The sequence below is a fragment of the Xenopus laevis genome, chromosome 2S (genome assembly GCF_017654675.1).
Source record: "Xenopus laevis strain J_2021 chromosome 2S, Xenopus_laevis_v10.1, whole genome shotgun sequence".
NCBI lineage: Eukaryota > Metazoa > Chordata > Amphibia > Anura > Pipidae > Xenopus > Xenopus laevis.
The window spans coordinates 90330996-90345401 of record NC_054374.1 but is presented as its reverse complement, the minus strand read 5'-3'; the positions used below and the strand labels follow the sequence as shown (position 1 = coordinate 90345401).

General features: G+C 34.8%; 1 protein-coding gene across 1 annotated transcript in view; it reads left to right on the top strand.

The window, feature by feature from the left end:
• galnt17.S (polypeptide N-acetylgalactosaminyltransferase 17 S homeolog) overlaps window positions 1-14406 on the top strand; it is a 160600-nt gene that overhangs the window by 50893 nt on the left and 95301 nt on the right. Inside the window, exons 3-4 of the mRNA XM_041584122.1 lie at window positions 3352-3535; window positions 10214-10380. Of these exons, the coding sequence (XP_041440056.1) occupies window positions 3352-3535; window positions 10214-10380 (351 nt within the window). The remainder of the gene's footprint in view (window positions 1-3351; window positions 3536-10213; window positions 10381-14406) is intronic.

The following is a 14406-nucleotide window of genomic DNA, read 5'->3' as shown; positions in this document are numbered from 1 at the left end:
CATCTGGCTCCACCTGGTACAACCTGGAAATTGAATTAAACGATACATATTTTCATGTAATTGAATCTGGCACAATATTTGGTATTAACCTTTTTGAATTTGAGTTGTCTGTTTTAAAACGTGTCCTTTTGTCCATGTTTTCTGTTCTCATAGGCTACGGGCTTTGTCTTGCTGATGTATGTGACAGGCTAATATTATTTTGTGTTTCTTGTAAAAAGAATTGCTGTTTTCGTCTGTTTCAAGTCAGTCAGGACCTGAAGCATTATGTAACTATGACTATAACTATGTTGTTTGTTAAATGGCTGGCAGGGCACAATATTTTTGTGCTTGTGTTGGTGGGTAATTATATCTGAATTTCTTGAACATTTTTTCTAATCAAATCCATACAATAAGTATTATATGACTTGATGGCTTCATAGCTATGATAATTATTTTGTGTTAGGAGGTTTTATTAATTATGGAATTAATTGGGAGATTCAATTATTGACTTCTGTCTAGGCTGCTATAAAAAAAACTAAAATGTCTGCGATGAGAAATTGGAAAAGGGAGTTGTTTCCATAAGTTCCTAAGTATACGGTAAAATTAAAACTGTTAATATTAGCATCTTCTTGTTTTTGTTATAGTCTTTATTTTTTTATTCTAACTTTTTGTTAAGTGTTGTAACATACAAACTTATGAATTTACAGCAGGCTTTATTACTCAAGAGAAGCTTGAAGTTTTGCTTAGCAGCCCTTAATGTTCTCTAAATTAGGCAACAGTGAGCACTGAAAATTATAGCATGGATAACATTGCATATAATGGTAACATAATGTAGTGCAAATGTTAATCTAGTTGAGCATGTCTTCAACATTACTTTTGCATGTACACCACACTGCCTGTTGCTCTAATAAGATACATAAATATAGGCTAATATAATTATTTTTATGTTTATTATTTTCAGGACTAATATTATCCAACACAATGAAAAAACAATGTAGAAACTAGACTGCCTGTATTTAGTAAGCATTTATTCAAAGTGAAAAATATCATATATAAAAAGATGCAGTATAAATACAATAATGACAACAAAGGAATTTACACAATTCTCCTTTCTCAATTATTTTCTCTTAGTTATTAGGGATGCACTGAATCCAGGATTGACCTTTTTCCTTCTGCCCAGCCGAACCAAATCCTAATTGGCATATGCAATTTAGGGACAGGGAGGGAAATCACAAGGAAGTAAAACATTTTTACCCTTCCCACCCCTAAATTTCATATGCAAATGCAAATTAGGTTTTGGATTTGGTTCAGTATTGGGGCAAATCTTTTGCAAAGGATTTGGGGGTTCAGCCGAATCCAAAACAGTGGATTCAGTTCATCCCTATTAGTTATATACTAGGGATGTCCATCTCAAGGCATTTTGTGGGATTTGTCCCTCTGATGTAAAGAAATAATAAAGTAAGGAAAAATGTTTTATTGGTAGCTCCAAAGCTCAAAAAAGGTGCCCCAAACAAAACACTCATAGACTCTAATTTAATTTCCTCTCAAATGTATTTGCGACAAAAATGAGGATCACGTCAAAACAGTTTCACAAATTCTTTCACTTTGCCAAAAAATTAGCAAAACTGGTTTGACAAGAGCTTGGTTTTTGTTGCAAATTTCACTTTTGACACGTGAGTACTGGATACATTTTAACAGCTGTAATAAAACAGCTTAAAAATTGCATAATTTTTTATACACTTTTTCTTAGCAGAAGTTTCCACTTGAACAAAGGTCTGAAACGCATGGCGTAAAGTAAATCACACCTTGATACTTTGCCTTTAATTCACCTTAGACAGTGATATTCTGAGACAATTTGAAACATCTTTATTATTTATTTTCTGTAGTTTTGTTGTTATTTAGGTATTTGCTATGCACAATTTCAGTTTGGTAGGGATGACGATGAGCGAATTCTTTCGCTGCGTGCCGCCCATAGACTTTAATGCATTTCGACAAATTTTCACTGGCAAATTTTTGGCCAAGTGTATACAGGTGTAAAATCTGCTTGAGGTAATTGTCAGTGTTCTTGGTTAGGTTCTGGTTCAGCCAATTCTCAGTATTAACATATATATGTGTCAAATAAATAAATAGCTCTGGATAAATTCCACTCAGATAAAGGTATAAAATACAAATCTACAAATTTGTTTTGGACAACAAACATAGCTTCAGTTGCTTAAGGGTATTAAATATCTCAAATATATATTTTACCACAACAATGCATGTTATGTTCAATACACCAGCAATAAAAGTAAGGGGGAAGCAACAAAAAAAGTACAGGGGTGAAGCCATTTTAATGTAAAATTCTCAACCCTCAATGGCAGTTAGGTTGTTATTATTATTAAATATACTGGATTAGCATTCTTGTCCATATATTTCTCTAGCGAGATGCTACAGAATTGGGCCAGAAACATTTATTGCTCTGTAATGGAGACCTTATAAAAAGAGAGATAAAACTATAGTTTATTCATTTTCAGCGATTATTTGAGTCCAGAACTGTAGGTGTCCATGGATCTTACTGAGGGAGAGCAAGCTTGAATAATTAAGGTTTCTGCAAATAGGCAACTCGCTGTGCCAAAAGTCGTTAGCAGCCAGTGAAGAAAATTCTGAAGCAGAAAAGCATAAATAAAGATAAACTTTATTTATTTAATTGCTCCTTTCACCTCTAGCATATCACAGGATGTTAATACGTATGGGAACTTAAGAAAAGTATAAAGAACAAAGGAGAATTTAATTTGAATAATTAGATAATGATGTGTGGAATTCTTGTGATTTTGATACTTGCTGTACTCAATTTATTTTCCTGAGGTCTAACAGTTAGGAAAGCAATAATATAATTACTGATAATAGCAGAATAAAAGTGAGCCAGTTCATTGGATGGAGCCTTTACAGGAATCATTGCTATAAAAAAACCAACATTTCTTCTGAAACGTTGTGGTTTCAAATGGCAAAGAATGTTCCTAACAGAAATCACATAAAAATTACCTTGATAAAAGTAAAAGATGGAAAAAGGGCAATGAGTGATAGATCAAACAATAATATATATTAAGTGAATAATGTACCCCCTATTGTAAAATATAAGGATACCATGTCAGTGAGGAGTAGATCCATTATTCACTATATATATCTATCAGTCTTTAAAATCAAAGAGTAGCAAATGCCCCATCTCACCAGGAAATCCAAAAGGCACAAATCCTCTTTATACTGTATATCAAAAATTTAGTCTTACCTGAAATATTACTTTTTGTTTAGTCCGAAAGGCAGCACATCACAATTAGTTATTGTAAAAAAAAGAAACATTTTCTACATACTCATTTTCACTCTTATGTCTGATAGGTTTATCCAAATCACTTGGTCTTATTGAAGGTTATGGGGGCAGAGGAAAAGGTGGACTTCCAGCAACACTCTCTCCAGATGAAGTAGAGAAAGCCAAAGGACCACATGAAAAGTATGGCTACAATGTCTACCTCAGTGACAAGATTTCACTGGATAGGTCTATACCAGATTATAGACCTACTAAGTAAGTAGAATTTTATTTTCAGCACTAGTATGTTATTGTACAGCATGTGTATACAGTATACAGTATAATTAGCAAGAACAAAGGATAGTTATACAGGTATGAGATCCTTTATCCAGAAAGTTCAGAATGATGGGAAAGACACTTCAAATAGACTCCATTATAATTAAATAATTCAAAATTCCAAGATGTATTTACTTTTTTCACTGTAGTGATAAAACAATGCATTGTACTTGATTTTAACTAAGATATAATTAATCCTTATTGGAGGCAAATCTGTCCTATTGGGTTTATTTCATATTTAAATACTTTTTTAGCAGACAAAGTATATTCCTTATCTAGAAAAACCCAGGTCCTGAGCATTCTAGATAATAGATCCCATACCTGCAGTACTAAGGAACAGTAGTACACTGTTAGTACTGAGTACACTGTTAGTAATAAGGATCTGTGGATATGTCTGTACAGGTATGGGATCTGTTATCCAGAAAGCTCCGAATTATGGAATGGATGACTCCCATAGACTCCATCACAATTTTTACAATTATTTGCCTTTTATCTGTAATAATAATAAAACAGTAGCTTGTACTTGATCAAACTAAGATATAATTGGAGGCAAAGCTTAGGGGGTTATTTATCAAAGTCCGATTTTATATCAATATTTTTTGCTACAAACTCCGATCAAATCCACTCTGGTTTTTTAATGCTTATTAATTAATAAATTTTCCCGAAAATTTGCTTTGCGGGAAAAAAAACAGTTTTTTTACGATTTTTCTGGATTTTTCATCCGAACACTCCGATTTCTTATGCTTTTTTGCCCAAAAACTCCGAAAACTTTGGGTTATTGTACAAGACCCAGCGCACATGAAAAAATCATTGGGACTTCTCCCATTGACTTATATGCAACCTCGACTGGTCTGAGATGCCGGATTTTCTAATTCTGACTTTTCCATCCTCTGGGTTTAATAAATTCTGAAAAATTTGTGATTCTTAAAGGTCCAATTTTTCAGGATTTTTGCATTCATAGGAAATAACCCCCTTAGGGTATGAAGATCCAAATTACGGAAAGATCCGTTATCCGCAAAACCAGAGGTCCAGAGCATTCTAGATAACAGGTCCCATACCTGTAGTACTAAGGAACAATATAAATTAAATTTGAAAGTGTAGTCAGTAATGCAATTGTTTCTTATACCCAAAAACCATATATTTTTGTTATTTGCTTGTATACCTTGATGCTCACTCACTATATGGTGTTTTTAAGGGTGTTTTATAGACATATAAGGATGCTCTGCAGAATAATACATTTAAAGAAAGTTGAAAAATCTGTGGAACTCCAGGGACTGCATAAGTAATATCACTTTATTAATGTAGGCATGGAAACATCAAAGCAGGCTTGCACATACAGAACTATAAAGTTAAGAAAGAGGAGCCGGATATTGAATAGTAAAAAAAAAATCACATTTAATTTTCCAAAAATAAAAATAAAAGCCTGACGCGTTTCGTGTCACCAGGAGACACGTTCATAGGCTTATCATATTGTGCAGCAAAGTATTTAAAGGAGAAAGATCCAATGGGAATGTATGGGAGGGGCAAACAATAGACCAATCATGAACCACCTCTGGGAACCCAATAGAACAAACCCCCATGGCTGTATCTATTTACAATTATAACCTAAGTGGAAAATATAGAGATTTGAACAGAGTAAATATTAAGAAAAATGACATTTAACATAGCAAGAAACACTCTTGCTTAAGTAAAATATAAATTTTTGCAAAGATATAATTGCCACATACTTCTTATTCATTAATGTTTTATGTTTGACTACAAATGCATCTTAATATTGTAGAAGCTCATATTTTACAACTGCTTCAAAAGTTTAGATACTAGAGTTTGCATTGTATTGGTTAAAGGTGCTCTTTTGTAGAAAGAATTCACTGGCACAAAAGTCTTATGTTTGCAGGACAAGCCCTTAAGGTCAGGGGCATAGCTACAGAGGAAGCAGACTCTGCAAGTGCAGGGGGCCGGGAGGTATTGGGCCCCCATGAGGCTCTAACTCATATACAATTTCAATAAATATTGGTAAAATAGGTCAACCAAGCAAAACAAAAAAAAAAATTTGCTGTGAGGCCCAGTAATATCTAGTTACACCAATGCTTGAGGTATTAACAATGCGGAAGTGCAGATTTTCGGGGGCCACGCTGTGCTGCATCCATGGTGCAAAAAGTATTTATAAGATGACCAATTATGAAAAATTAGCTTAAAAAATGCATTATATACAACAAAACCAACCCCCCAATGTGCTCTTTGTCAATAACCCATTCAAATTTAGTAAACCCTGATGTGGGCACAATTTTAATTTTCTAAACATTCTAAGACTTCTCATCTAGAGATCCCTATTTGCATCCAGACGGCCTTCATATTGCTGCCCTTGTCATGTCCATATCCTTTCTCCCTGTTGCTGATGTTGGGATTGGATAGAACTGCTTTGATCTGCAAAAAAGATTAGTTTGAAATGTCTTTATCCATACCCATAATAGAACTGTCAGTTGACACCACATTCACTGCTGACTCCCCTGCATGTATCAACCATGGACAATTTACATTTATCACCACCATTGGCTTATGCATGTATGTTTAGTCTACCAATTACTGAGACATTGTTAACCAAGTGGAATATGCTTAGCCTGGTAGGTGACATATAAATGGTGATTTGGTGATATATGGTGATTTGCCCATGTGGTCTATGCATTGGCAATATAGATCTCATGTTGAAACCCCATTTTGATGGGCATAAATCAGCTATCATATGGCAAAACTTTAAAACCTGTTTCAATACATTTTCTAGTAATTGCCTCAATTTAGATTTATTGGGATTGACTGTACAGTGGAGCTTAAGTGAACAGAATGTACATGCATTTTGCTAATACCTTGGGAAAGTTCTAGCAAGCTACTTGGCCAGGTCCCTTAATGACTATACCCTACAAAGAAGCAATACAGATGCATTGGACGGTTGACAGTTTTATAGAAATAAAAGTAACACTAAAATTTTTGTTATAGAGCTTGCTTAATTATGTGCTTTTGCTTAATTAATTCAAAAAAGAAGTCAGTCTATGTCATAAATGTATCTTTCAGGAGATTGCACTACCTTCCATGGCTTATAAATAGTGATGGGCAAATAAATTTGGCAGACACTAATTTGCAGCGAATTTCCACATTTTGCTGCAAGCAAAATAATTAGCGAAACTGCACAATTTTGAGGAAGGAGGGGCAATGTAAGGAGTGTAGTGACATCTAGAAAGTACTGAATGGAAAATGAAGTATACAAATAAAATATGGGTAAATCTGCCATCTTGCGCATGCACAGGAGTGCTAAGCCACGCCTGGCTTGCCTAGGGCGCCTGTGCGCCGCGGCCCGGCCCTCCTTCATAGATTGCCTTTTTGGATAACTATATTAGAAACACTTTTTATTTTACATAGCCTATCCATTTACCCAGTTTTATTTTTACACTGAACTGTTACTTTAGGGGGTAGAAGTAATTTTTGGGTACTTCGACCATCGATTATGCCAAATTCGACTTTGATTTGAATTCAAAATACTTCACAAATTCGACCATTCGAAAATCGAAGTACTGTCTCTTTAAAAAACTTCAACTTCTACACTTCGCCACCTTAAACCTGCCGAATTGCTATGTAAGCCTATAGGGACCTCCTAGAACCTATAGCCAGTATTTGGCTAAGTTTTGAGAAGTCAAAGGATTTTTTTGTAAAAGTACGATCGTACGATCTTAAAAATCCTTCAACTTCAACTTCTAATGTCGGACTACTCTATTCAATGGTCGAATTTCGAAGTTTTTTTCACTTCAAAATTCGACCCTTGATAAATCTGATATAACTGATAAAAAAATGTGGTGCTAAATCATTTATTTCAATTATAATAGGGAGACATCTTAATAGCACAGTTTACAGTTTTACAAAAGCCAACCATACTGAACATAATATACTGTTAGTTGAATCTATCCAGGATGTGCCATAATTACAGGTTATAAACAAATTCTGTAGCAACTGAGCAGGTAAATAACAGTTGAGATTCAATGTTATGCACAAATATGCTGGCCCCATATAACCTTAAAGGAAAACTATAACCGCCAAAGAATTTGGGTCTCTATAAAAACATATTGCATAAAGCAGCTCATACTGTATGTAAAATGTTGCTTCATGTAAATAAACCATTTTCATAATATACTTTTTTGCCATTGAGTAATCATAAATAGAAAATTGCCATTTTAAAAAATAAGGGCCGCGCCCTAGGATCGTAGGATTCATGGTGCACACAAACAAACCAAGCAAACCATACATGAGCCAATTAACAGACACGGTTCTGTCTTTTTGTCTTTTGCTTCCACACTTCTTCCTGTTACAGTTAGAGTTGCAGTATTTCTGGTCAGGTGATCTCTGAGGCAACACAGAGATCATCATGAAATGGTGGTTCAAGGCAAGAGGTATAAAAGGCCAAAATTTACTGAAATATATATACCAGTTTGGTGAGCTTCTTTAATATGCCACTTAATATGATATAAACTAGTTTTCCTTTAATGGGTCGTGATTAGACAATTCCTTTATGAACCTAGAAAAACCTTAGGGTACTTGTGGATATTAAACTTAGCTGTAGCAAGCAATGCAATACAAAACAATACCAATGCATTTATGCTATTTTAAGTCCTTGCTGAAAAGTGTATTTATTAAATTATTAATTATTAAATTATTAATTATTAAATAACAGATAAACAGATCATAACCAATCTTGTATCGGTTATTGTGATGTTGATATTTTACAAAACAGTCAGTCACTATTACAATGGACTGGTGTATAGGAAATTTCCATCACTGTCTAGTGCTGTCAAGTCAATAAACATTAGATGCTCTTTGGTGCAATGAAAGTGGATTTGGGATTTATAGTAATGGGTTGTAATAAAGCTGACTGATCAATAGGATCCACGGAAAATTGAATAGTCATCTTCTCCTAGGAAAGACATTTATTTTAGCACATAATTGATCTGCCTTCTAAAAATTGCTGATTCACTTGATATTCAAAGACATAACCCAGCTGGTATACAGTACATAACATTGTGTTTATTTAGCTTATTGCTTTGTTTTTCCACTTGTCTAGTCAGATCAGTCTTCTCAAACATTTCTTTCATATTTCATTTCAATATTCATAGACTACATTTCAAAAGACACGTTGTTTTAATGTGATGCATATAAAGTCCAACTATAATCCTTGGTAATCTTTGCCATGAATTATCTAGTAAAAATATGATAGTAATAAAAGATAACAGAATTTATACAACAATATAGGCCTAACCTTACAGTCTTCTTTCTGATAGCTGGGGTTGCTAGTTGTTTAATTGAAAAAAAATGGAGGTCTAAAAGGATGGAAAATGTCAGTAACTAGCTACACACAAGCAGATACTACCTCTCCACATAGTTAGATACATAAATAATAAATCTAAAGACCAACTGTAAAATGTTAAAACCCTACCACAAATTCAAACCAAATACTTATGCATTCCTGGTTGAACAGTTATCCTAAACAACCAAACATGACTATCCTTTAGACCTATTTTTGATTTCGAATGGCATTTTGGAAGACGGTACCATACAAGGATAGATGAACATACTGTTTGCACAAAAAGTTATAAAATCATGGTTATAAGATGTCTGTTCATGGCCAGATTTAGAAATCAACTGGTTGTCAAGCTAAAGGTTACTTTTAGCTGAGCATCAATTACTGTGATGTTAATTTGTTTGTCAAGTTGATGTTAATAAGATGCTTTCTACAGTTGTTACAACAAATGAAGGGGTAAAGGAGGGGGTCATTGGTTTAGTCACCAGAATCAATCTCAGGCCATCAATTATTCTTTCAATTTCATGTTCAAGATAGTGATCTTAATTTTCAACAGTGTTTTGCCAGCTCTGGAGTAACACTTTCAGTAAAAAGAGCTGATGCAAATTTCTTTTAAAATCTCAGTCCCCAAAGACTAATACAGTATTTATAAAACAAGCACTCATACCAGAGGTTTTCAGCCAACCATGCACTGAAAAAAGCCTCCTGCACTTGATTTTAGAGTTAATTTATGGTGGAATGTTTCAGGCACTTTACCTCCACATTTTTCAAATTTTTATATGCTAAATCTTAGATGAAAATGTTAATAGCACAAGAACAGTAAGGAAAAGTGGTAAAAAAATAAAATATTTTGGGCACACTTACTTTTCTCACACAGGTGATTATACTAATGTGGTTAAAACTTTCAAAAACATCATCAAAAATGGCACTTTTAAATTAATGCAACCACAGAGGCATAAAAAAGGAAACAAATTCCTAATAAAGTTAATAAAGGAAAATGTCATATGAGTTGTTTAGGGTTGCTTTCGATGCACAAGTGTGCTTCTGTACACCAGATGTATCTATACAATACATCTGTAAAATATGCCACCATTAAGTCATTGCTATTTGATTACATTATAATCACCTTAGAGTATTTACAAGTTCAGTGATACAACATTTGTCTTTATAGGCACTTTTTAGACCAGTGTGTGAACAAATGTCATAATGGTTTACTTTCTAGCAGCCAACATACCTGTATTTTAAATCATTTTCAAAATTATCTATTGTTCTGTATTAAGGTGCAAGACACTGACATATTCCAAGGAGCTGCCTCAGATTTCAATAATTTTCATCTTTGTCAACGAAGCCCTGTCTGTGATTCTAAGATCAGTGCACAGCGCAGTGAACCACACACCAGTCCATCTGTTGAAGGAGATTATCCTAGTGGATGACAACAGCGATGAAGGTAATGTCAACAGTAATGTGCTAAATTCAGTCTTGAGATTTTGAGACATGATGGATGTATTTTCTTCATTGTTAACCATTATTGTAGTAAAAAAATACTTAAAGACCATCTGCTGTCAAAAAAACATTTTACCCAGCCAAAAGTACAGGTTCTGGTTGGGGGTAATAGTATTTTTTTATATATATATATATAATTGGCCTCCACCAGTGCTAGGACGCCCACACCGAGAGGGAGCTCCCTGTACAAGCAGCCATGTTGGGGCACATGGATGCACATAATGAGCGAAAGCTGCAACTTGCTCATTATGCGCATCCATGTGACATCAGAAGTGCATTATGCGCATGTGCTATGCACCACATTCATATTTCTATGTCTTTTTATTTTATTCCCAGAAGCTTCAAACAAGAGCAAAGTCTACAGCAGCCTACCTGATTGCTAGGATCTAGAACCCCCATAATTTGTATAAGTAGCTCATTGCACCAGACACTGCTACAGAAAACGTCAACGTTTAAGAGAACTGGGGCAGTGTTTCAGACTTCCTGGGGCATATTCTTCTAATAGGGAGTTAACAAAAGACAACTGCTAAAGTATACTGTAGTTCTAGATAATTTGTATTATCAATAGTTCAATAATGGTTTTGGCATTCTGCCTATTCATCATTTATGAAAGGAATGGTATTAAGTGGTAGCAGGAAGTTTCTTTAGTATTCTGGGATTCGGGTCTGAAGATTTGCTTATGTTTTGTTTACACTGGATAGTGGCATCTTCTGTATCCCCGGCTGTTGCAGCATTGCAGCTCTCAGCATCCACCCTCCAAAGAATGGTGACATTATTTTCTAACCCTGGGCAACAATATCTTTTAGCTGTTTGTATCTAATTTTGCAATTTTACTCTAGAAGATATGCACAATAAATTTCAGCAAGAATTAACATTGCAAGGATGATACTGTGAACACAAATGCTGTCCTGTTTTGGAGGTGAAATGAATCATGCTGGGCTTATATTGACTCACTGCTGGTTTCCAGTCATTTAAAACCTTTAACAGTTTAGTCAATATTTCCATGGTCTGTTAAGAACTTAAGAGAGAGGAATGTGGAAGCACAGGCTGAATATAGTGTAAACCACGACTTACCTTCACTGTTCATTTAGCTTCTCATTTGCCAAAGAGGATGTGGGTGGAGGGGGGAGGTGCAGTTGTTTCTTTCATCCAAAATGAAAGTCGCCCAGACAAACCTGTACACTTAGCATGTGGAATATGAACAAAAAAGTGTTTTTTCTAGTACCTGCTATTGCCCAGGACATTTGACATTATTATTGTAATAGAATTTAAACACTTTTTTTTCTTTGTTTTTTCTTGTTTCTTTTATTGGCTTGGTAGGTTGGAAGTTTCACATTCTATGGATTCAAGTTAATGTGATTCAGATGTAGAATGTAGAAGAAAAATATATAGCCTGAATCATTCTTCAGTACTGTAGTTCCTTCACATAGTCTAGCACAGCCTACGGTAGACCTACCTCCTACTATCTCTCCTGTTTGGAGCACAGGCTGCTCTCTTTAGCTATTCCTGACTATCTTTCTGTCCTAGAACATGCTATAACAGTATCTAATCCTGTAATTCAACAGGTGAAGGCTAACAAAGAAGAACCACCCATTTCTAAACACTATATTAAAGGGGGTGGTTCACCTTTAAAATTACTATTGATATGTTATAGAATGGCCAATTCTAAGCAACTTTCAATTGGTTTGCATTATTTATTTTTTATAGTTTTATAGTTATTTGCCTTTTCCTTCTGACTCTTTGCTGCTTTCAAATGGGCGTGACTGACCCTTCTAAAAAGCATATGCTCTGTAAGGCTGCAAATGTATTGTTATTGCTACATTTTTATTGCTCATCTTTGCTTACAATGCAAATTACAGAGATGCTGAATAAAAAGCTAAATAACTCAAAAACCTTCAATAATAAAAAATGAAAACCAAATGCAAATTATCTCAGAATATTGCATTCTACCTCTTACTAAAAGTTATCTCAAAGGTGAACAACCCCTTTAATGTGTGACAGGAAGTGGTCATAAACTTTATTAACCAATAGTATGCATGTGCTAATAAGAGAAATAAGTTTCATTGGCTTCTGCTCAGTAACTAAGGAACTGAACTAGTACTGGTTTAAAGCCGATTAGCTGATTGCCACACCGTTCATTTTAAAGACCTGTTTGGAATTCCGAACAGGCAGTTTTCACCCAGACAACACTCCCAAAAATTGGGCTGTCTGGGTGAAAACCGGACAGGTGGCAACCCTAGCCCTTGCACATGGGGATCAAATGTTTTCTTATAGTCATTGCTTCCTCTTGAAGTAGAGCATGGTCCCAAGAAGCTTCACTGGATTTTGTCACAGCCATGGCTGTATTTATTTATAGGCTCTCGAGGGCCCCTGCCTAGGGCAGCTTTAAAAAACATACCCAAAATAGAGCCCTGGTCACACAAGTATACAATATCTTATCCGGAAATCTTTTATCCAAAAAGTTCCAACAAACAGGAATTACATTTTCCACAATGTCCTATTATAGCAAACAGGGCTTAACTGAAAAACAAGTCAGGTTTCAGGATTATCAAATTCAGTACATCTAGCTTAAGGACCATTAGTACAGGGTATGCCAGCATGAAGTCAGAAGATGTTAGGAGAGCTAGGGCAAACCTATCTTTGATTGTTACACTGCATACCTCACTATTTATCCTAACATAAAGTGTATTTCTGTACTGCAGTAGGACATCCCTTATTCCCCCCAATGCAATGCTGCTGTACTCTGCATTAGCATAGTGATCTTTTTGCAGAATGCCAGTGAACCCATTGAACAGAAAAGCATTTTCTTCCAATGCAAATCTAATTTAAAAAAATTGCATTTTAAAAATGAATGCTTATGGCAAAAATGCAAATTTTGGAAACTCCCTTCAGTATAGGAAGTTCATTTTGTCACAATTTTAAATCATACTGATCCTTGAAAGACATTTGTTTTGAAAGCATTTCTTCAGCTAGGATCTGCCTAAATGATAGTTTCTCCAAGGGCACAGAAGGGGTTTCTTTGATACTCGGGCATAATATTTTCAATAAGAAGAAAGGCTGTTGTTTTGCTGTAATGCTTCAGTGTGTCCATGTAACTCTGGCCTTTGGGTAAACAAAACAATATACTATAAAATCCATTCATTGGTTCAAAGGGTTTTTCTTTAATGATGGTTAGAAAATATTTCAGTACAAGCTACCTGGAAATGTAGGTGCTGTCTTCTCAAAGACTAGAGTAATCTAGTACAAAAAAAATAGGAGCAATGGAGTGATAATCTCAATTTTATCAGTTGCTTACCAGCAAGAGAGTGAATCCTGTTGCTAGGTTTGTATATCTATGCATCATTGAGCTTGTCATTTAAATCAATTCACATACATGTTATAAATGATTCACACTAGGATTTTAATTAACTTGCAATAAGCTAAATTTTTATAGTTTGAAAATTGAAACATGGATGAGATTGATTAACCTTTGTCTATGAAAACTATTACTTGCTGAATGCTAGAATTCTTTCATTGTGAAGGTTCATCTAAATTATATTAAGTTAAAAGGTTTGTTTGGTTTGTGGGGTTTGGAGTTTTTGTTTCAAATTACTGTTTTTTTGACACTCGCAAAAATTCCTTTGTGATCTGATACACAAACAGGTGTAATCACGCCATGATGTGTAGAGACAACCATGTTTTCAGGGTGAATGGTGCAGTGACCAGAGACAAGCGAGGAGTTAATAAAGGATAGACCCTGAGCCAAGCAAAACACCTCTGAGGTGAGCATAGAGGATGGTTCCTGAATAAATATTTAGTGGTCTGTTAGCTTACTCTAGAGGGCAGATGTATTAATGTATTTTTCTTTTCCCCCGAAATTAAACTTTTTAGCTCTAAAAACATGCATCAGAATAGAAACTCTAGTCTAAGCCATAAAAATGTCAATATTTATTAAGGCTAAAAAGCATGAAAAACTTGAATTCAAAACCAC